A 24,270-nucleotide genomic window follows, 5' to 3' on the forward strand; every position below is an offset into this window, starting at 1 on the left:
GGGAGAGTGGTGAGATCATCAAGACAGGCACCCAATCCCTGTTTTTTCCCCTCTCTCTTGGCAGTGAGAGGGTTTTGTATCCCTTTCCTTTTCTCATGTTTTGGGAAAGGGGATAAAATCTTAATTCTTCCCTCTCTCAGAGCTGGGAGGCCGTGGGAACCTGATGGCTGATACCAGAGAGAGGAAGTGAGAAGGTGGCATTGGTGGAACTGAAAGTGGGAATTTTGGCCATGTTTATTTCAGGGGTGTGTTATTCCAGCCTGATGCTAGCAGTGAAATGGCTTTGTTTATTCTCACGGGAAAAATGAATGGATACAACTTGTCCTCCTCCTGAGGTTCTCTCTGTATAGGATTTTAGAGGAACTGTGCATGCTGCAAGTGTAATGCTAACAGGATTGAACCTGGGACCTCTGGAGCTTAAGTGCAGGATTGACCCTGGGACCTCAGTGTATGAGCCTCTACCACATGGCTGTTAGCCCAGGCTGTAGAGCAGACTCATTTTATCACTCTCTCTAAGTGGTCTTGGTGCCACTAGATGGGACAGAGTACTACACCCAGGGGGTGTGTGGGTTACACAGATTCTAATTTTTGATCCCCACACACAGCCCTTTCATTGGATGTTCTTCTTACCACTCAGTTCGTTTAGCTAAGATCATTCCAAAATAAATAATCCAACCTTTCAAAAAAGTTTGGATTTTCTCTTGTTGCACAAGGTGAGATCAATTACATTGATGGGGGGATTCTTTAATAACCAGTCTGTGCATGTGTATGATGGAGGGAAAATGTGCATGGAATCATCATAACTGTATTTTTGGCAATTGCTTTGGACACTACAAACCACTTGTTTCTTCTTCTTCTTGTTCTTTGATTCCCATCCATCAGCTCAATAGCGATGATGGGGCCAAATGAAGTGTTTCCACCATTTTCTATCTTCTGCTAGCTTCAAGGCTTCATTCATCTTTAAACCTCCTTGTTCTATGTTATTCTTCACTGTGTGTATTCAACACATCCTCAAGTCTTGCACTAACCACTTGCATGATTTAAATTAAAGCTTCTGTGTATAATATATAGAACTTAATACCAATCTATTTAATATGTTACCTTAAGAAAGGAAGTGTGATTCTACTAAAAATGGCTCAGTTGAGAGGACAGTGTGTTAGAATGTTTACTATCTTTTAAAGATATCCAGACCATATTTACACAGTTCACAAATAAAAAAAAAAAAAGCTAAGTGCTAGCCGTGCAAAGTTAACCTGGCATCTGAAAAATAAGATTGGTATCTGCTTTTGCATCTACATTCTAAGCCCAAATCCAAGTGAGGTGTGTTACAGGTGTAGTTAACATGCTAATAAGCTGTACACAGACTTATGAGACAATAAACATGAAAACCGAGTGTCATTTTACAGTCACTTTTAAAACTAGAAACGCACAATAATAGTGCATTTCCTTTTTTTTGTTGTTGTTGTCATTTAAAAATATATCTTTTATATGTTTTAGCTTGGGTGGTTTTTTAACATTTATTATACACTAACAACCATGATTATAAAAACATGGGATGAAATTCTGTCCCTACTGAAATCAATGGGACTTTTGCCATGAACTTCAATAGGGTCAGGTTTTCACCAACGATTTTGAAAAAACAATATAGAAAACTACATTGAGGTCCTTTTCAAGCCACAAAGTTATACACACAGAGCGAGGACTAAGCTGGCATGAATTATCCTGTAGCTGCCCAGTTAGGGAAAGCGGGTTCTCAAGAGAATTCACCAACCTGAGCACAAAATCTTCTTGTCTGTCTGTAATAAAGACATTGCCTGGTCCCAATCACCTGCCCTGTGTCAGGATTCTGCAGATGACTAGGCCTCTCACATGCAGGGTGTATTATTAGCGGCTGCCACAGATTTATGGCCTGTCCTATGACAGATGTGAGAATGAAAAAAATAAATGACAGGCTCCACAGCCCAGGAGGGGGAATAATGATGATAATAATAAACACCCCTCTGGGAAACAGGCACCCCTGTGATGCCCCGGCTCTTCAGCTCCTCCCATGTTGGCACACCCCGCCCCTTCCTATAGCCCCGCCCCTCACCCATTAGCCCCGCCCATGATTCTCTATCCCCCGTTCCCATAGCCCCGCCCCTCGCCCATTAGCCCCGCCCACGTCTCCGTATCCCCCGCGCCCACAGCCCCGCCCCTCACCCATTAGCCCCGCCCACGTCTCGCTACCCCCCGCGCCCACAGCCCCGCCCTGCCCCCGCCCCCCGTTCGCACAGTCTCCCGCCTCCTGTAGCCCCGCCCAGTCCCTCTAGCCCCGCCCCTCCCCGCTTCAGCCCGTCCCGGGGCGGGGCCTGGTGACGCAGGAGGCGGGGTCGCTCCGTAATAACAAGCGGCGGCGGCGGCGGCGGCGGGCCTGGCCGGGCCGTGCGGCGGGCTCGGGCCGCGGGGTAGATGTGGCGGCCGGGGGGGCGCTCGGCGCGGCCGGCACAGGTACGGGGAGCGGCCTAGGCCCGGCCCGGACGGGCCCGTGGCGGTGGGTGGGACGGACCCGCTGGGGAGGGACCCCTGGAGGCTGGGGGGAGGTAGCCTGGGGGGGCACCCATGGGGGAGGTAGCCTGGGGGGGCACCCATGGGGGCTGGGGGGGGAGGTAGCCCGTGGGGGGGCACCCATGGGGGAGGTAGCCTGGGGGGGCACCCATGAGGGCTGGGGGGGGAGGTAGCCTGTGGGGGGGCACCCATTAGGGCTGGGGGGGGAGGTAGCCAGTGGGGGGCACCCATGAGGGCTGGGGGGGGAGGTAGCCTGTGGGGGGCACCCATGAGGGCTGGGGGGGGAGGTAGCCTGTGGGGGGCACCCATGAGGGCTGGGGGGGGAGGTAGCCCGGGGGGGGCACCCATGGGGGCTGGGGGGGGAGGTAGCCCGGGGGGGGGCACCCATGGGGGCTGGGGGGGGAGGTAGCCCGGGGGGGGCACCCATGGGGGCTGGGGGGGGAGGTAGCCCGGGGGGGGCACCCATGGGGGCTGGGGGGGGAGGTAGCCCGGGGGGGGCACCCATGAGGGCTGGGGGGGGGAGGTAGCCCGTGGGGGGCACCCATGAGGGCTGGGGGGGGAGGACCCGTGGGGGTTGTGGGGGGTGGGATGGTGGCACCTGGTGGGGTGCAGACAGCCTGTGGGGGGCACCCATGGGGGCTGGGAGGGAGAAGGACCCATGGGGACTGGGGGGGTGGGCTGGTGGCTCCTGGTGGGGTGCAGACAGCCTGTGGGGGGCACCCATGGGGGCTGGGGGGGACTGCTGGTGGTGGGTGGGGTTACCACAGGGCTTGTTGTGGGGAGAACCTTGTGATCCTTCCCCCTGCCCTGCCTCCACTGGGCCGGGTGGCTGCTGCCCTGATGGCCCCTTCCCTGTGCCTGATCCTCTCCGCTGATGAACTCTGCAAGAGGTGACCTTGCCCTGGCTCTGGGGCAGAGCCCAGGGCCATCCCATGGGTCCAGCTCTGCAGGGCGCCTCTCGTTCGAGTCACAGCCTAGCCTGGCAGCGCCCCTGCGAATGGGAGGCGCACACCTGTTGCCGACGGGCGCTGGTGGTGAGAGCTGGGAAAGGTGGAGGCAGGCGGGTTGTTTGCTCCCTCCTGGCATTGTTAGCACCCTGTGAGCAGCATGGCGCTTCGGCCCAAGTGAGGTGCTGGGCCCTGCGCAGAACCCCAGGGAGAGAGCAGCTTCCCCTGCCTGTTGGGACCCCAAGAGCTAATGCTGCAGATCAGCTTCTGGCAGAAACAAGCAATTGCCCCGAGCAGTAGTGATAGGGGAGATGTTGTGACACTTAGGAGCAGTGATGAGCTGCCAAAATCTTAACAACGGGTTCCCTATAAAAAGTTCTGATTTAACAACGGGTTCCCTATAAAAAGTTCTGATTTAAGGGATGTGCGACAGCATGTATTTTTTGTACCAATAGGGTTACCATACGTCCATATTTTCCCAGGAGGTGATTAAGAACCGAAAAGCCTGACATGTCCAGGAAAATACAGATGTATTTTAACCCTACCTAAAGTTCTTTTTTAAAAAGATGGGGCTGAACTAGAAATGAGCTCCGTTTCACATGTGTGGGTGGTGATCAGGGACAGTCTCAATTTTTGGGTCTTTTTCTTATATAGGCTCCTATTACCCCTCACTCCCGTCCCGATTTTTCACACTTGCTGTCTGGTCACTCTAGGGTGTGCACATGTGTGGGTCCCAGCTGCTCCCTGCCCCCCCCCCCCCATTAAAGCAGGTGTGCAGGGTTACTGCCCTGGGAACTGCAGGGCACCAGTGGATGTGGGGCTGGCTGCAGATAGGGGCGTGGGGCAGGGCTAGCTGGAGGCAGGGAGTGACACGGGCTGGCTGTGGGCAGGTGATGCGGGCTGCGGGTGGCTGCGGGCAGGGGCTGGCTGCGGGCAGGGGCTGGCTGCGGGCAGGGGCTGGCTGCGGGCAGAGGGTGGCTGTGGCAGGGGCTGCAGGCAGAGGCTGGCTGCGGGTAGCTGTGGGTGGCTGTGGGCAGGGGGTGGGGCAGGGGCTGGCTGCGGGCAGGGGCTGGCTGGGGGCAGGGAAGGCGGGGGAGGGGCGCAGACACTCACACGGAGGGGGGGGGGGCTGGGAGCAGCAGGACGCAGCCGGGGACTCACCAGGCAGCAGCAGGAGCCCCAGGGCCAGAGGTCCAAAGAGCAGCAGCAGCAACAGGGCCGGGAGGCAGCCCACATGCCTCCCGCAGCGCAGCACGGCGCCCTCTGGCGGCCGGAGGAGGAATTACACCCTTCCCGGCCAGAGCCCATCAAAGCTTCCCTCGCAGGGAAGCTAGTTAACAAGCGGTTCTAAAACCGCTTCTAAATTTAACAACGGGTTCGCGCGAACCGGCTCCAGCTCACCCCTGCTTAGGAGTGTTTCTGTCAATGTGTCTGAGCTTTTGAACTGTCTCAAGTCCCTGTGTTCTCTCTGTTTTCTATCCCCAACCCCCTGTTTCTCCTTCACGTCTTTTGCTTTGTCATCATTTGGCCTGTACTTTCTACCCTAGTCAAGCTGTAATGGCAGAGAACATTGGGTCTAAATAACCAAGCAAAGTTCATGTACTGAAGAGTAATGGACTTGTGCTGAGTTTCTTGGTTATAATTAACTGATGCCTTACTGTTTAAATAGTCTGTAGTTTTAGTCTACATTATTTTCCTACCCTGAAGCCAGAAATGATGATCTACATTTCTCTTGTCTTTATAGAGACATAACTTGAAATAAAAGCCTAAAGAAAATGACTTTGCTAGAAACTGTATATGGTGGCATAGGGGCTCAACTCTCTTCCCAGATGAAAAATGGATGTCTTTAGTCTAGAAGACTAAAATGCCTTTGAGTTTGGAAGTCTTAAGTTTCAACGTGCAAGGAGCCACAAAAAGCCTTAGGTTTTACCATAGTTATTGCCTAAATATTAAACATGACACTTTTCTTCCTTGGAGAAGAAGCCTTGTATCTGTAGCCTGATGTAGGTGTTTTTATTAAGTACAGTAGAACCTCAGAGTTACGAACTCCAGAGTTGCAAACTGACCAGTCAACCGCACACCTCATTTGGAAATGAAAGTGCACAATCTGGCAGCAGCAGAGACCAAAAAAGCAAATACAGTACAGTACTGTGTTAAACATAAACTAAAAAAATCAAGGGAAATCAGCTTTTTTTCTTCTGCATAGTAAAGTTTCAAAGCTGTACTAAGTCAATATTCAATTGTAAACTTTTGAAGAAACAAACAATGTTTTGTTCAGAGTTATGAACAACCTCCGTTCGGAGGTTGTTCATAATACAGGTTCTACTGCAAATGCTAGTGCTTCCTAAAGGGTTACAAAACTCTAAACACTGGCTCATTCTGGACTAATACTTTATCAACAATGTATTGTCATTTCACTGTCTAGAGCACTGAATGGTTCAGAATTCAAATGCAGCATTACCTAGCACAGGGGTTCTCAAACTGTGGGTCGGGACCCCTCAGGGAGTCGTGAGGTTATTACCTGGGCGGGGGGTGTGTGCGAGCTGTCAGCCTCCACCCCAAACGCCGCTTTGCCTCCAGCATTTATAATGGTGTTAAATGTATAAAAAAGTGTTTTTAATTTATGAGGGGGGTGGCACTCAGAGGCTTGTGTTGTGAAAGGGGTCACCAGTACAAAAGTTTGAGAACCACTGACCTAGCATGTTGTGAAAATCAGACATTGGGCCAAAAAGACCCTTTCTATGGTGTTTAAGACAGATATGCCCTAGTCACATATTCAGAGATTCCTTATAAACTGATTTCAAAGTTACTTTCAGCTTAACTAAGCTAGGCTGAGTGTAACTGCCTCACATTTCTCTGAGGTAACTGTCCTCTAAAGTACCCTATATAGTTTGGTGACAAACAGTGGGCAGCGACTAACCACAGATTATATTCAGCAAGAAAACACTTCTTGTGCCAGCCAGTCAGCCCGCCAGGACTCTAGGGGAGATAACAGCATCCTTTATATGTGAGTGACTCATCCCTTCTTGCAGACTGAATCTCTCAAGGTACAGCTTAATGCCTCCAATGCCCACTCATGCTTTAAAATTAATCACTAAGACTTTCTTTAGTAAAGACCCGTAATTAGCTGGGTCAGATGGAAAGAAACCTATATCTAAACTAGGGAAATCTCAAAGCCATTTGATTCTTAGCAGGGGCAGCTCCTGACTGTTGGCACTTAAATTGTTGATTTTAAGTTCTGGTCCACTCACTGTGTATTCTAAGTGTGTGCCTGTTCCAAAACGGAATGCTCTTGGTACAATATATTAATACTTTTTCTCTTAATTGCAGGATGAAGACACTGTTTGAGGAGATCAAAGCATCAATTAAAAATAATTATGATCCAGATCGCTCATTTTGGAGGCCTGTGCTCCCTTGGGGAGGGGTTTTTACTATCAAAGCCGGCCGGAAAGCTGTATCTTGCACACCACTTTATGTTGAAATAAATCTGAAAAATACTTGCACTATAGATGGATTCTTGATGTTGTTGTATGTCATTCTGCATGAAAATGAACACTTCCCCAAGGAGCTCTCCCTTCATTTAGGTAGAGAGTTTGTCGACTACTTTCTTTACTTAATGGACTCCTATAATTTTACAACGGTGAAGCTGCTTTGGATTTGGGACAAGATGGAGAAGCGACAGTATAAATCTGAAGTTCACAAAGCTTCACTGGAAATCGATTTATTTGGAAATGAGCACGATAACTTTACAAAGAATCTAGAAAGTCTCATGTCTACCATTCAAGAGAGCTACTGTTCAAATTCAAGTTGTCCAACTCGTATGCAGGAAGATCTGCAGAGAACAATTAACATAAAGTAAGTTGCTGCACATGCTGGCATGCAACTGTGATAAAACAAACTTCTTCAAAGGGGGATGCAACTCTGGTTTTTAAGAGATCAGTATTACCTGTCCAAGTGCCTTTATCAGCTAGAATACATCTATGGGTGTATGTATCTGTAGCAAATATGTACACCCTGTGTACTCAAATCATTCCTCTTAAGATCTTGCTGTAGAAGACTTAGAAACGAGCCCTTCTGGCCTAGGGTTGGCTGACAGTGATTAAAAAGAATATTGCATTAATTGCAGCAGAGCATGTCTCTAATATTCTACGCTGCAGTGCTAAAATGTAATTGCTTTTGATGCTCACTGATTCAGTGGAAGTGTTGGCTTGGAGAGCTGTTTAACAAATACTTCTGGGTTGGGCTTTCTTCCCTCTCTGCTTGGAGCATGTGATATGAAAATTGCTCTCTTGCATTTGTAGCTATTGACTTATTGTGACTAAGAACTCTCCAGAGGTGCCTGTCATTCATGCTGGTCCTCATACTACAGATTAACACTTGCAAAGTAAATTACCTGCCTAAAATAGATTTTGTTTCACAGTAAAGAATAAATGTAGAACAGCAATAGTACTCTTGGTTTGTCCTGTCCCAATACTAAAACTAGTAAATGTCCCCAGTAGCTAGGTGGAGTTGACCTTTGCAGTTATACCTAGAAATTAACAGAGGGAGGTTCAAATGGACAAAAGCAGCAGGGAGAGTGAGTCTCAAAGTTGAGCATCCTTCACAGAAAAATTGCTGTTGGCAGCTCCATGTCTCAGATGGAGGGACTCTAGCACCTCTGACTGGAACTGGGGCAATAGGTTGCTGGGGGAGAGGTACTTTTTCAGGCAACAAGTTCCCGAACCACTGAGGATACCCTCAGATGCTGGAGTAATGTGCCTCTATCTTGAAACTCTAAATTACATTATTAAGCAAGTTGTTGCATTCTCTGCTCCAGTTTTAGTAGTCTCAACATGTACCCAAGTCCAGAATATATTACACTAAAACATACTACGTCTGACGAGGGGCGCTAAGAATTGAGTCTTGGAGAAGATGCAGGAAGGCTTTCATTCCTTAATGAAGTACATTAGGCCAAAACACAAATCTCTGGGGTTATGAATTCTGTTGACCTGCTCAGAATGATCACTGAAAGAGCTAGAAATGTAGTTTTACTACCTGACTCTCAAATCTGTCTAGCAGAAACTTTGAGAGCTCTTGCTGCATCAGTGGTACCAGTATGAATCATGATCAGTGATTCTTCACCCTCCTCTACTGGAATCCTGTCTACTTCTGCCATGAAGGTTTTTATACTAGCAGCTGATGCAGATGAGTTAAAGTTACAACTGCAGCATATTGACCACATGGTAAGGCACAGGGCTCTCTGCTACAACTTCATAACTTCTCTCTCTTGCAGATTGTGGTGTTTGCTTTCATGGGCTTGAAAGTCTGTGGGACTTGGATACTTCAGGTTTTGAATTTTTACCCTTTCACTGCAGGCATTGTGCATCAATGAAAGCATTTTTCCAACATGTAGTGTTTAATTTCTTAGCTGGTCAGGTCATGTTGCACCCCCTTACTCTGCTAAATGGTGACCCAACTGCTTTGTAACTGTCCTGTCCTTGAATTACAGCGCTGTACCCGCAAGATGTTAATTTCATACAGCAATAAGAGTAGCAATTAAGGCTTTGTTTCCATCATTCTTTGATTTAATAGTTGGGTGAAAAATCACCATGCAAATAACAGGTGCTGTAAACTTTTTTTTGAGAGGTAGAAGACAAATTTGACTACTCCCCTCATGCCAAGGATGAGCTTTTAATGACTGGGTCTGTCTCTGAGGCAATAGAAGTTTAGGTTTAATACCTTCCATACAAGAGACTTTCAGCTGCTTGGTATTTTAAAGTTGACTTTTTAACAGTGGACTCTTACAACATTAGTGCTGCAACCTAGGAGACCACTACCTTCTAAATATACACTGCTTCTGCAGTGAGGCATGCCAGCTAATCAATGAAGCCTTTCTGGCTGGGTTTAAGGTAGTTCTCTCATGCTGTTTTAAAAAAAAAACAACCCTGTGCTCAATGATTGTACTGTGAAAATGAACATGGTGCTGAATAGTCCGTAAAGATACCTTTTTAGGTCTATATTTGAAATATGCGATAAGTCAACCAAGCATCAGCCCTCCTGTCTATACTCTGTTCTATATTTCATACATTTCGTCTGAGTAAGATATTTGGACTACCTGACTCTACACAAACACCAGGGAGGAAGGGAAAGGAAGGTCTGATGGACGCTCATGTGGGTGAGCCTAGAGTACAGAATAGGACAGAGCCTTTTGGCTTCATTGTGCAGTACCTGTCACTGTTACAATACATTCGTTCATGGCAAGATGAGATCAGGTTTAGCTGACTGCATAGCTGAAAGACTTGAATCTCAACAGCAGAGTTCTCAATATGGCAGTCCTGTTCAGGAGAAGTTGGTTTGGTGTTTAAGCTAAACATTGAAAACATTGATTTGCTCTGAAATAGCTTGGTTCTTGGACAAGAAACAGCATTGTAAAGACTTTTTCATGGGCTGATTGATTTTTGTTTGCATTGAGTTCAGGGATTACTCTTTATATATCGTTGTGGTTAAATGATTTTATACTGTGCAAGTACAGAATAAATCTGATCAAATGTCCCTAACTATTTCAGTCCTCCCCAAGAAATTCCTCATGGAGACTTGATTCAGCGGGCAGTAGATGAATTATTCTGTTCCAAGATAGAGCTGTGTGAACAGTATGGGTAAGTGCATAATAGATCTGAAAGTGTGTGTTTGCTGTCACAGAGGGTGCATGGTCTGTTAGCCTGTCTTGTTTGGCAGTGAGCAAGTGCAAACTTTCCCCTAGGATTGAAATGTTCTGTGTTTGGTCTCAGCCCAAAGATGACATTGGACCCCTCAAACTGCACACATTTTTCCATGTTTTCCTGCAGGGGAGCTGCCTTTCATACTCTCAAAACCAGCAGCTATATTCACACTTGCTGCTCCTGCCTGCCTGTCAACATGCTGACCTGTGTGGCTTCCCCTCCATATCTGCCTGCACAACATAGTGGGCAGAACAGTCTGGAGAGGGGGTGAGGAGAAACAAGGGTGCTGTAAGGATTAGTTGGCCAAGGAGAATCTGAGGTTCTGGATCTGAGAGGCTTGTGTGGGAGGGGAAAATCTGGGGGAAATTTTTGGACTAAGTTTGGGGGGAGGGATGAGATTGCAGAATGGGAAGAGCAAAACAGACAGTGGGGGATTGAGTCAGCAGAATGCTAGAGGCATTGCTATGTTCTTACAACTGGGTTCAGCTAAGTGGATCCAAGAGCCCAGGATGAGGTGGGATGTGGGCTAGGAGGACGCATGCCAAACCAGCTTCAGAAGGCGTCCTCGGAGTTGGTGTTATAGTGTGCACTCAGCACCAGAGTGCCTCCTTGTGGCAAAACCAGACATCGCAGGCCAGGCACTTAATCATTATATCTCAATCCTTTCCCTGTCAGCGGGGAGGCCCCAAGCACTGGTCGGTGTCCCTTGGTTCCTCCTGTTCTCTGCCTGCAGCATGTAGTAGGCTAGTTTCCTGTGGGCTGTAAGACTTGAGTCTAATTTCAGTTGTTAGGTTTAGTGTACAGGTGCTGGTGGCCTGTGATGTACAGAGATCGGACTAGATAAGCTGGTGATTCCTTCTGGCCTTAAAGTCTATAATTCTGCCTCAGTTTCCCTCTTCTGCTAGACCAATCACCATCTAGCCACTTGCTGATTCTTTATGACCTCAATGCTGTGGCCAGGTTAGTAGCAGTCCTTTCCCCTCTAAGTGTTAATCCTATACCTCAGGTGGCCCCTTGCCCTAGGTGAGGGGAGCCCGGTCCCTGGCCTCTCTGAGCATGGCCCACTTGTTGAAGGCCTTATGAAGTCATCTCGCTGGGTTTGGCAGGGGAAGCAAGGCCTGCGCAGTCCTCGGGGTTCCAGGCCAGGGACACGGCATGAAGTGGTTGGCACTGCTCTCTCACCTCATCTCTGGCCTGTTCCCTACTGGGCCTCTGAGTCAGAGCCGGGGTCTCCTCTTCTAGAGGATCTCGTTTCCTGAGCCGTTTCTCCCCAGTGTGTTGCTGTAGGCACCTGCTCTCACTGGCTCCTCAGTCTCTAGCAGCTGCTGGGCTGGGTTTCAAACCATCCTTCTGACTTCCATCCTCAAGATGAGTCGTCATCCCATCCCTCCCCCACCCCACCACCCCCGACTCCTGGAGCTGGGGTTTCAGACAGTCCCTCTCTGTCTGTCCCCTTAAGGCAGTCACTATCTCCCTCCTTCAGACATGAGTCCCCTCAACTCTCCTCCTGGATCTGGGACTATGGTTCAGGTTTGTAATACCCTCCCTGAAACAGGAGAGGACACCGCCACCTCCCCCTGCCCTCCACACAGCCGCTCCTGGAGCTAGGGTTATAACCTGGGCACCTTCTTTCAGCTCACCCTTATCCCCCGTTAGTCCCCAGGCTCCAAGGGCTTAGCAGGCCGGTCGTGTCCTGCTGATGACTCCCTTGTTATGAAGGAAGAGGCAGCATATAAACAGGCCCCCCTGCTAAAGGTCCTGCCCGTTGGCTGGGAGAGAGCAGAGCCTTGTCCTGCCCACTTTGCAAGGCTTCTCGGCCCAGGCCTGTGATGAAACAATAATGGGGATTTCCTCCCAGCCACTACTTATTCACGGGACCGTATCCTCTCTCCCAGTATCTCTGAGGCCTTTGCACATCCAACCTCCTAAAAAATCTTAAGGGCCATGATGTGATGGCGGGGTGCTGACCCCTCACACCACTACCTTTTAGGGGACAGCTCACCCCAGTGCAGGAGGTCTTTGGCATTGTCCCTTTGTAGACCTAGGCCATAGTTGTCCCTTGTCTCCCTCCACTGAGACACCTCCAATACAGAGTAGTGTCTGCTGTGTATTTTGCATACATCACTGCTGACCAGTACCAGAGGCCCCTGTAAAATCCCAGTTAAAGGGGGTAACTAGCAATGGTGAGGTATCTGGGCTCCTGCTGCACCAAGTGCTACCATTGCATTTAACAGCAGTATCACCTCAGATTACCAAAGAGAGACGCTCTGGACCCTTGTAGTAGCATTAGCAAAGGTGCCTAAGGCAGTGAGGTGCCCAGCTCCTGCTGACTTTCAGTGAGATGTGGCACCTCGTTCCCTAGGGCACCTGAAAATCCCACCACCAGACGACTGCTTGGTTCAAGCAGTAAGTTGGTGAGCAAATAGTAAACTGGCTAGTGTCCTCTGCATTTACTGTGAATTATTGTTGCTCCTTGGCCTGAGCTGTTAGCCATTCTTCTGGACGGAGCTGGGTTGTTTCCCTTAGAGAGTGTGTTGACATGAGTTTGGTATCTTTGGTGCCGTGTCTATTCACAAAGAATGTACCCAAAGTCCTGTTTTCCTGAGCAGAGCAGGAACAAACAGCCACCAATTTTCTTGCTCGCTATTTCCAAGGCTGCCTCTCCATCCAGTCTTGTGCCCAAAGGAGCTCTGTCTCTGTACCCTCTGAGCCATGCTCACAACTGCTTCACTGTGTCAGAGGCAGAAAGCCAATCAGTCCCCTGGGAAACTCCTCGGACCGCATGAAGTGGCTGCTGATTGGCTTTTTATGTGTCCCAGCGCATTGGGCAGCGGCTTCTATTGGGTCCAGTTGTCATACTCCATAAAGGAGGTAAGTTGCTGCTTCCTGTAGCCTGAATGAAGAATAGCCAGCAGGCCCATCAGCTTTCACAGGTCTGTGATTGCCTGTGGATCAGAGACACACATGATGACAGCCATTAACACCTTCCCGCATAATATAAACAAACCAAATTCTAATACAAGACAAAACCTGCCCTAATGAAGTGTACACCTACAATCATGTCTGGATGTGAAATAAAACCTGTTTAATTGTACTGCTTGCCAAGTGAAATAATTGCCGTTTCTACTTCTCTACTTGCAGGTGTGATGGGTTAAGAGAGTTCACGCAGAGAGTTTTCTACCATGGGGCACCACCTTTTGTTGTTTTAAATATGCAGCAATGGAAGCCAGAAGAACTGGCATACGTACCATATCATTTGGATTTATCTGATCACAAGTAAGTATTTTAAAACTATATTTAACAAGGCAAACAGCTTCTCTTCACTTCATGGTTTCAGGAGGAGTCCAATAATCCTTTTGAATAATCTGTAAAGGAAAGGGTTTTTTTTTTTTAGAGTAGTAATCATGAAGCAGTATGGACAGGTTTCAGAGTAGCAGCTATGTTAGTCTGTATCCGCAAAAAGAACAGGAGTGGCACCTTAGAGACTAACTTAATGTATTTGCGCATAAGCCCACGAAAGCTTATGCTCACATTTGTTAGTCTCTAAGGTGCTACAAGGACTCCTGTTCTTTTTGAAGTATGGACAGTCATGCTCACTGTCGATTTCTTTTAATTTCTTATTGTCAAAATCCTTTTAGAACAATTGTTTGGTTTCAGAACCAGCCTTCCTATTTTCTAGTAATAAAGTATTGAAAATACATCAAACTGCAGGTATTTCAAATGCAATATTACAGGACTTCGCATTTTGATATACAGGATTCAACTGAGACCCAGTGAAGCATCAGAACTTTGAATCCCAATGTTCCTTCCTTAGCATGCCTGACCAGGAGACCGTGAAGGGTGATGTGACTGTCATAGAGGAGCAAGGAAGGAGACTGAGCTCCCCCTTCCCTATTTACCCACAAGATTCACAACCGAGCCCCCCAGGTAGGCCCCATTTCCTGCCTTCAGATGTGCGGGGAGCTCAGAAGAGTAGAGAGAAGGTGGAAGTAAGACCGGGGTTACTAGCAAACACTGTGGGGATAGACTGAGGGCCTCAGCCCCTCCCCCCCTCCACACACGGTACTGGGTGTCTGTAGTGGTGGAAGGGGAAGGGAGAGGCCCCTTGTACACAGCGAAAAAACCTGCTCTCGCCCCTCCTGGATGAGGTGCTAGCAGGAGAGACGTGCTCAGCCCCCTGGCAAAGCGGGAGATACGCTGCTGCTTTGCTTCTAATCTGGCTTCCCTCCCCAGAGGACTGTGAAGAGTGGTGGAGCTGTGGGCTGGGCCATCCCCCAAAGGCACTGTTAACACAGCAGGATGGGACTAGCTTTCCTCCTCTTCCATTAAGGAGCTAAGGGTGATCCATGCCTCCAGCCTCCCCAGGAGACTGCAAGAGTCGGCTGAACCGAGGGCTGCTGCTCCGGCCCCTCTGAACTCACTGGCAGTGCAGTAGTGGGGGACCTGCTGGGAAGTGAACATTGGGTCCTGGAGGCTCACAGAGCAGCAGCTGTCCCCATTAGCACCTCATCCCCTTCCTCCTCTGTGGAAGTTGTAGCAAGTGGCCCAAGCAGCACTAGCATAGGGATATGGATATTGCTGAGGGGAGTGGCAGGGAATGGGAGAGGTGTTTTGCCCCCTGATCGCTGAGGAACATAGGCAGTGGTGAAAGGAGCAGAGGGTGGTGTATGAGCTAGCCTGGAGGCAGCTAGAGGTGAGTGCAGCACAGAGGGGAACAGCAGCGGGCCTTGCAGTTTCTCTGTCTCAAACACTGGTGATGGATGGTCAGTGGACAGAAACCACAAAGAAGGGGGATTAGGGCAATGTACAAACCAAGGAATCTGAGTCCAGAGGAGACTCGGTGGATATGGGGATGACTAGTACAATAGTGGAACAGATTAATTCCAGTTTAGGTGTGGTGCTGGCAACCCATTTCAGCAAGTTGGAAGAAAAATTAACACACAGTGGCTATCCCAATGAACCAGCAGCAGCCATTAGACGCGGACTTAAGAATGATCAGCATTGAGGTGGACATGCAGGGGTGGCAGCCCGAGAGTCTCAAGTCAAAGAATTGACACAAACGGGAAGATCTGAAAAATAGGGGCTGCAAGAGAAGTATGAGTATTCTAGGACTGCTGGAAAGGGCGGGAGGAAAATTCATAGAGTCCTGTGAAATATGGATCCCTGAAGCTCTGACTCTGACAGTCAAATCAAGATTGAAAGGGCACACTGCATCAGGATCTGGGCACACAACAGGAATTCAGCTAGACCACATTGTCATAGTACATTTATATAGTTAGATGCCAGGTTTCAATTCTTGAGCCAGCCAGTTCTTAGTGTGTGTGCGCAAAGTGCCTCAGGTGGCATGTGACCAGGATACATCACCAAATTTGGTCTGCTGGTTGGTGAGCGGAGAGCAACCATGTATCCTTCTATCAAGATTGTTCCATAGCTGTACAGAGGAAAAGGGTGAATTTATGAAAATCTGCAAGCAGCTTCAGGGAGGGGGAAAACAACTTTACAGATTCCTGGCAATCCTAAAATTAAAATATATATAAAAATAAATGGGAGTTAAAATCTACTTTCTACATGTGTGAGGTGGCCCAGAAGTTCCTGACCTCAGTGCTGGAACCAAATGTAGTAGACCAAGAAATAGCAAATGATTAGATTCAAGTTGACAGAACAAGGAGTAATGGTCTCAAGTTGCAGTGGGGGAGGTCTAGGCTGGATATTAGGAAACACTATTTCACTAGGAGGGTGGTGAAGCACTGGAATGGGTTACCTAGGGAGGTGGTGGAATCTCCTTCCTTAGAGGATTTTAAGGTCAGGCTTAATGAAGCCGTGGCTGGGATGATTTAGTTGGTGTTGGTCCTGCTTTGAGCAGGGGGTTGGACTAGATGGCTTCCTGGGGTCCCTTCCAACCCTGATAGTCTATGATTCTAAGTTAAATGTCTCAATTGCAAACTTTCTAACCCCCAGGAAGAGGAATTTTCTACTATAATAAAAGATGTAAAAATTAAGGAAATGCAAGCTAAGCTTAATCAGTATATAGATATTGTGTATTTCCTCGATTAGCAAACCAATACCAACTTTAGTGGCAAATCAACATGTTTTATTATAACTATGACTCAACCTTTATGAAAATCAAAAGTACAAATGTAATATGATTAAAAATCTGATTTAAAAGAAGGGTTCTTGCTTTGTGATTTAAATTGCCAATTTAAATCAAGCCACCCTGCTTGAATGTAATATAATACAATATAGAACATGTCATAAGAAAAATGCTGCCTCATGGGCAGAAGTTCATACAACTTTTTTTATTAGGAAAGTTAAGTCATATTCAGCAAATAATGGTACAGCAGTTTTTTTTTAAATGGAGATACCCTATCTCCTAGAACTGGAAGGGACCTTGAAAGGTCGTCAAGTCAAGTCAAGTCAAGTCCAGCCCCCTGCCTTCACTAGCAGGATCAAGTACTGATTTTGCCCCAGATTCCTAAGTGGCCCCCTCAAGGATTGAGTTCACAACCCTGGGTTTAGCAGGCCAATGCTCAAACCACTGAGCTATCCCTCCCCCCAGTTAGTGTATGGTTATGTTATAAGTAGGGATCATATGGGATGTGGGTGCAGGGAAACTCAATCAAATACTGCATAGATACAAGATCCAGGGGTTATGGGGAGAGGAAGCTGGGGTATTGGTAAAGACAATGCTCCCTCTGTTGAGAAATGGTTAAAGACTCAGGAACAGTCTGGTTCTCCTGGAATGTAAGGGGATTAAGCCTTCCAATAAAACAATACCAAATGACTGCTTTTAAAAAAGCTAGTGGTGGGACTGCTTCAGAAAACTTAACCTAAAAGAATTAAAGGGAAGGGATGTCCCATAGCTATGGGCTCTCTCTCCACTCCCGTAAGAGCGGGGTGTGTGTATATAAGTAAACAAGGAGGGTGGGAATATAAGAGGATTAAAACAGTTTCAGATGGTGTATTGAGAGGTAACTGTGTTACAAGATGTAGCATACCCCAAATGAGGAGGCTACTCCCTTCTTCAGTAACACTTGAATTATTGCAGTAGTTCAGAAGTCATGGGCAATTAGGACTGCCAGTTTTGATTGAATGGAGCTGTGGAGGTTTCATTACATGACAATCTTTAAAGATTCATCTTCCATTCCTGGAGACACCAGGACAGTCCTAGAGGGTTGGTAACCCTGTGTGCAATAGGGGCATGCAACTAACTCTTGTCTTAACCCAATGGTCATAGATTACCAAGTAGGCAATAAGCTCTGTTTTAAAAAAAATCAAAGAATAGCATCACCCTGATATACAGAACAGGACATGATGAATAGTTGGGGGGTTTTACATCTTCAGGGACTTTACTTTTGCTTCTGAAATTGCCATAACATGCTAAATAGATTTAATGAAATCTTTAAACGTTAATGAAGTTGTTATAATCCTTAGTGTTAGAATCTCTCTCTTTAACCATGTGCCTCTTTGTGAAAAGAAATCACAACTCAGAAAGAAGCTGGAGTTTTAGAAATCTATTGCTAAAAGACAAATATTTTGTGAATAAAATGCAAAACTGTTGATTATATTGAAGGAAAATCCCTGATAGGATACACCTTGGGGAGTACTTTAGAGCAGTAATCAGGTGACAGTTAGTGGAAAAAGAGAGAGACCGACGAAAACCAACCAAAGGAAAACCAGGCTGCTTTATAAGAGCAAATTGACAGTTTGCAGAAGCAACCTAATATGGCTAATAGTGCAGCTTTATGACATGAGCTTTAAAACTAACATTAGAAACATTGATAACAGCAAAACCCAGGCAGCTCTCCTGTGTGCCAAGCAAAGGTTCTCTGACCGGGGCACAAGTCAGGCAGACTGCTAGCCAGACTGATCTCTAATAGAAGAGACTGAACTAACTGCTGCTAGGTCATGGTCCTGCTGAGAGTTTCTAGTGTGCATAGCTGTCACAGCACCACCTACTCAGGCTACTTGTGAGCTAGCCATGCCTCAGTTTCCCCTCAGGTGGGATTTACTGCCACACCCAAGTCTTTTTCTGGGCATAGTTTTATTCAAATATAAAAATTAGACAAAACATAAACAGAAGTAGTTCTGTTGACCCTGGGCTAGGGGGGCCTGAAGACTTTTCTTCTCAGTGCTGAAAAGAGAATACCTGCTACACTACCCTACCTCTCCTCCCGTCCTTATGCTTGAGGGCTTACTGCAGAAGCACATCTCCTCTCAGCTGAGTTTTCTCAGCCCTGATCCCTTGCCAGCTGGCTTTGATGATTGAACAGGGCTTGCTGGCTTCAGGCCCTGAAGAAGCAGACAACCCTCTCAGTGTATAGTAAACTACCTGAGTTTTGCAGTAAGCATCACTTGAAGGCCACATGGGACCAAAGCACTAACTTTTTTTGCCTGCCTGTATTAAAATGCCATGCTCAATGGAGTCATAGATGTTACACTATACCATTTCTATTAGTTCATTCATTCCTTCTTCCCTGCCAATGCACAACTTTCCTCTACCACATAACTCAGCAGCAACCCACTCCGGATTGATTTTGAAAGTTATTTTAATGCTTTTTCTTATACTAATTTGGAGTGAAGGGGACAGAAAATAAGCCTTTTCTGAAGGTCAGACAAGCAATATGATCTGATCTTGCCACAGACCCTTGCTGTTACCCTTGCTCCAGGAATTGCTCAAATGGACATCAGGCACCTGGGGCAAGAAAACAGCTCACTTAGAGGAGTCAAGGGCAATGCTGGCTTCTCTCTACAGCTATTTATAAGACAACTAAACAGTAGCATTCTTCTTTAGCATTTACTGCCAAAAAGAGCATGTTTGTGATGGTTACATCTCTGTTTGCCTTAATTTGCAGGTACTTATTGGAAGGTGCCACATTGTTTAATAAAGAGGAGCATCATTATTCTGCAGCTTTCCAGATTGATGGGTATTGGATACACTATGATGGCCTCAGAAATGTCAACTTAATTTTGTTAAATAAACCCCCAGAATTTCTTCTTTTGTCATCTCTAGTTTATATTAGAGCAGCAGAGAATAAATGACATATCTAGACTATGGATACAAAGTTAAATCACGTTCCCTTCTCTGCCACCAATGCTGGCCCATCCCAAATGGAGGTCTATATTTTATGTATACTTGGTATCCAAGAAAAGAGTAGAACTACAGTAGTTCTGGTATTGTATCATCCAATGCTTACTATAGGTAAAAAATTGAAATTGGAAACACTATGCAATTTTTTAAAACATTTATTGAGCTATTTTTATACAGGCAAATTTTTATGCTACAATAAAAAAGCAAAAACCAAGAATGGTTGTATCCTTTGTTTCTTTATTAATATTTCAAAGTAGATAGAAAAATCATATGTGATCATGTAAATGAAAGTATCTTAATGCACAAACAAGGCAAGTAGAATTAAGGTTGCATAGACCATCTTCTGGCACTTCATAAGTGCTTGACTTCATGGCCTAAAACCATTTTAACATAGGAAATATTTAAAAAAAAAACCTAATAAACCTAAGTTCTTACAACATAAATAAGTATCAGTAGTTGAATGCCAATTCTACCTGTCGTCAGTAGCATCTGAGCCATAGAGCAACATGCATCACTCACTGAAAGGGTGGATTCTGTATGCATGAGTAGCCCCCTTTTACAGACAGCATGGCTGAGCAGTTAAATGTGACAGATTATTTCTGAACCATAGTGTGGCTAAATGATTGAGTGAGATCTGCCATATGAGAGATCTGGATTGTCCTCCCAGCTTGTGTAACCTCACAGTGGGGTAGGACTCTTGCTTAAAAAAAATATACTCTTTGAAAGGGTACTGAGTTATTAACCTGTCGGTACGAGTGAGACGTGAATGGCTGGTTCCTTGCCCAGTGCCCCAGGTAGGGAGTGGGATCTATTATGCCTAGCTGTGCCTGGCCCAACTGGGGCTGGTGGAGGTGCACAAAGAAACAGAACAATGCATGTACCAGGCTAACTCAATGTTCACTGTTTTCTGGCAGCATGCCAAAAATGAGAAGTTAGCAAAATCCAGAGGACATGGTGATTTCTAATAGCGAATAACTTGGCTAATAAAAAGTAGTTTGTGGCCAAAGGACTAGCTCTCTGCCAAAATTCTTGAAAAAAATGTCAGTAAATCACATAGTATGGCACAAATGTTGAGAGACACTGTACATAAAACCTCAGTTTTTGCACTGTCCTCTTTGAATATGCTGATGAAAAAGCTGTAAGAGAATTAAGTGGCCTTTGCAAAATTTTATCTATTCATCTCCCCAGTGTCTGACTCAGACTCTACTTTGCTCTTTATTGGGAAATCAGTAAAAGTAACAGCTGGATCATTTAAAAACCAAACAAATGTAAGCCTCCAAAACAGATTTTCAAGGTAGATGCAGAATTCTCAAACAACCAAACACTAAGGAATACATTTTACCATGGGGGAAAGGTTGCTGGTTGTCTCCTGTTTCTCCAGGAGAGGGCAGCAGAAATCATTTTTAATTGAACACCTATGTCAGATAGTGGTTGCAAGAGTAGACTCCTCTGTCCTTACTCTTTATGGTTGTAGTTAGCCATACTGTGTATCTGGGGCTAAGTTTTAAACTTGTACTGGTTTAATGTGCCACTTTTAGTTAACTAAATCAGTCTCCCTGCTCTGACTTTCTCACCTGTGCTCTACCTGAATTTTCTCTCTCATACACTCTCTCATCAATATAACTGGGACTATTTGTGCTGAAGGACCAAGGACATATGTTTCTTCCGCAATGGCTTTTCTAGGAAAATATTTTGCAAAAACATGACACATTCAAGAAGGTCAAAGCCCCTTTAAAACATGTGCTGGACCTTCACCAAAAGCAAGCAGTTTGTATTGTAGCATTGTGTGATGTTATACACATGCAAAGGAAATAAGAGCAATGTCATTCATCAGCTTTTTGGTTCTGCCACATCCCTCAGGTTTGCAGCTAGGCACAGCTGAGGTGGAATGAATGTCACAGCCAGAAAGCTGGTGACCCATCTCAGACAAATACTGGCATTGCTGACATTAATATCTCTGCTTCATTTAAAAACAAACAAACAAGAACTTTTGAATTGAAACTGCCAGTTGTCATATAGCCCATGTTCCTGGCATTCTTACCTTTGTGCTCCTCATTCCCTTCCTGCAGATTTCAGGAGAGAAATTTTTAATGCACCTTAGGATCGAGCTGGAGCCAAGAGGGGTCCTAGTTCTCCAGTTCCTCCCCCCCCCGAGCCATAATCCCTTCCACCCATGCCAGGAGTGGCCACGCTTACTCCCTGCTTCTCTTCCAGGAAGGGTATTATTTTGTCTCTCTTATCAGATAATGTGTTAATCATCTTCTATGTTTCTGTTGGGAATTTGGTAGAGGTTTAAAAAAAAAAGCAGACATAAGCAAAAGTTAAGACTAAAAGGGAAATAGGCTGAGATTATCTAACTCTTTAAAGAAGAGAGAAAAGGATTTTTTTTTTTAAATTTTACTTTAAGCTATGCATTACCCCCACCATGGAACTGCATGATGCCTGTTACACTTGTCCCCATCCTATTCTTTGTCAAACCCCCTTTGATGTCCTGTCTTCTATGTAGGCCCTGACAGTTCATGGGCAGGCTGCGGGTGACTTCAGCAAGGCTCCATGCAGGTGCAGCAGTCCACTCACGTACTAGCAATTGAAAGAGTGGAGTCAAACTGTAAGCGTGCCAAGGCAAGCATTGTTTTACTCTGCACAACTGAATTGGATCTTAGCTGAGGTCCCTAGTTGCTGCTGTAATACAAGTAACTACAGCAGAGCTACTCTCCTAAAAACTTTGCAGGGGCTACAGGACAGCTGAGAATTTGGGAGTCTAGGAAACTGGAAGAGCCTGGAAGAAAAACTCTGAAATTGAAATGTGGCTTACATGAAAAATTGTACAGATAAAGTACACAAAGTTTCCCATACTGCTGAGGTTGGGTTGGGGCACAATGTTCTCAAACATGCAGTGGTGGGAGCCTGAAACTGCTGAAAACATTGTGCCCAGAGCTGACCCCTCCCAATCATTCATACATAGTCACGGACTTGAGCAGGGTTAGAAAATGACCATATTTCCTTTTCCAATTTAATTGTCACAAGGTCACTAGACACAAATGTCAAGACATGGAAGATGGACAGGAAAGATGTTCTTGTTTACGATATGGCTGGGACTCAGAAGATCTGGATTCAATTCCTAGAGCTGCCACACACTCCCAGTGAGGTGGCAAAGTCTGCAGATGATACAAAATTACTCAAGGATAGTTACCGTAAATCCAAAGTTGACAGCAAAGAGTTACAACGGGATCTCACAAAACTGGAGGCCTGAGTAACAAAAAGGCATATGAAATACAATGTTGATAAATGCAAAGTAATACATACTGGAAAACATAATCCCAACTATACATACAAAATGATGGGGTCTGGGAGTCACTGTGGAGAGTTCTCTGAAATGCTCAATGTGCAGCAGCAGTCAAAAAAGCAAACAGTGTTAGGAACCATTAGGAAAGGGATAGATATTTTCTGTCTTATCAATGCCACCATATAAATCTACGGTACACCTACACCTTGAATACTGAATGCAATTCTGGTTGCACCATCTCAAAAAAGGTAGATTAGAATTGGAATAAAGTACAGAAAAGGGCAAGAAAAATATTAGGGATATGGAACAGCTTCCATAGGAGGAGAGCTTTAAAAGACTGGTACTGTTCAGCTTAGAAAAGAGACGACTAAGGGGGATATGATAGAGGTCTATAAAATCATGAATGATGTGGAGAAAGCGAACAAGGAAGTGTTATTTACCCTTTCACATAACACAAGAATCAGGTCCACACCCAATGAAATTAAGAGGCATCAGGTTTAAAACAAACATAAGGAAATACTTCTTCACACAACATACAGTCAAGCTGTGAAACTCGGTGCCAGGAGATGTTATGAAGGTCAAAAGTATAACTGGGTTCGAAAAAGAATGTGAGAAGTTCATGGAGAATAGGTCCATCAATGCCTATTAACCAAGATGGCCAGGGGCACATCACCATGGTCTAGGTGTCCCTAAACCTGTGACTGCAAGAAACTGCTACTGGATTTTTTTTCTTCAACAGCAAACATAATATTTTAACAAAACAAGCTATGAAATTTTGAATGTAATTAAACAGTAAAGTTTTTTAAAATCAGGTTTTTGTTAAAATTGTTTTTAACTAAAATAGTTAAATGAAATATATTTAAAAAAATTAAATCAACTGTCAGCCAGGTCAACATGAGAAACGTAAAATACTAGCTTCTGAGCTAACTCAGTCATCTTCACCTTCATTTTCCTGTTTGTTCATAATCTGGAAAAGAGCTTTCCTGCTTTTTCAGGTCCCAAATGATTTCCTGGGATGCATCAGGCGAGGTATTTCCAGTAGAGATAAGGAGGTGTTAGTACCATTATACACGGCACTAGTGAGACCTCATCTGGAATACTGTGTGCCGTTCTGGTCTCCTATGTTTAAGGATGAATTCAAACTGGAACAGGTACAGAGAAGGGCTACTAGGATGATCCGAGGAATGGAAAACCTGTCATATGAAAGGAGACTCCAAGAGCTTGGCTTGTTTAGCCGAACCAAAAGAAGGCTGAGGGGAGATATGATTGTTCTTTATAAATATATCAGAGGGATAAATATCAGGGAGAGAAAGGAATTATTTAAGCTTAGTGCTAATGTGGACACAAGAAAAAATGGATATAAACTGGACACTAGGAAGTTTAGACTTGAAATTAGACGAAGGTTTCTAACCATTAGAGGAGTGAAGTTCTGGAACAGCCTTCCAAGGGGTGTAGTGGGGGCAAAAGACATATCTAGCTTCAAGACTAAGCTTGATAAGTTTATGGAGGGGATGGTATGATGGGATAGCCTAATTTTGGCAATTAATTGATCTTTGATTATTAGCAGGTAAATATGCCCAATGGTCTGTGATAAGATGTTAGATGGGGTGGGATCTGAGTTACTACAGAGAATTCTTTCCTGGGTGCTGGCTGGTGAGTCTTGCTCACATGCTCAGGGTTTAACTGATCGCCATATTTCGGGTTGGG

General features: G+C 45.7%; 1 protein-coding gene across 3 annotated transcripts; it reads left to right on the plus strand.

Moving 5' to 3' along the window:
* Positions 1–2,353: 2,353 nt before the first annotated feature.
* On the plus strand, positions 2,354–19,503 carry C4H14orf28 (chromosome 4 C14orf28 homolog). Of its 3 annotated transcripts, none has more exons than XM_045016658.1 (6): positions 2,354–2,487; positions 6,822–7,346; positions 10,037–10,126; positions 13,331–13,465; positions 14,004–14,116; positions 19,042–19,502. In XM_045016658.1, exons 2-6 carry the CDS (start codon positions 6,823–6,825, stop codon positions 19,152–19,154), a joined length of 975 nt encoding a protein of 324 aa, XP_044872593.1. In that variant the 5' UTR covers positions 2,354–2,487; position 6,822; the 3' UTR covers positions 19,155–19,502. The 3 variants fall into 3 exon arrangements, with proteins under 3 accessions (XP_044872593.1, XP_044872591.1, XP_044872592.1); XM_045016656.1 differs by lacking the exon at positions 2,354–2,487 and adding an exon at positions 3,335–3,594 and having other exon boundaries at positions 19,042–19,503; XM_045016657.1 differs by lacking the exons at positions 2,354–2,487; positions 14,004–14,116 and adding an exon at positions 3,343–3,594 and having other exon boundaries at positions 19,042–19,499.
* Positions 19,504–24,270: the final 4,767 nt, after the last annotated feature.

This window comes from Mauremys mutica, chromosome 4, assembly GCF_020497125.1.
Source record: "Mauremys mutica isolate MM-2020 ecotype Southern chromosome 4, ASM2049712v1, whole genome shotgun sequence".
NCBI lineage: Eukaryota > Metazoa > Chordata > Testudines > Geoemydidae > Mauremys > Mauremys mutica.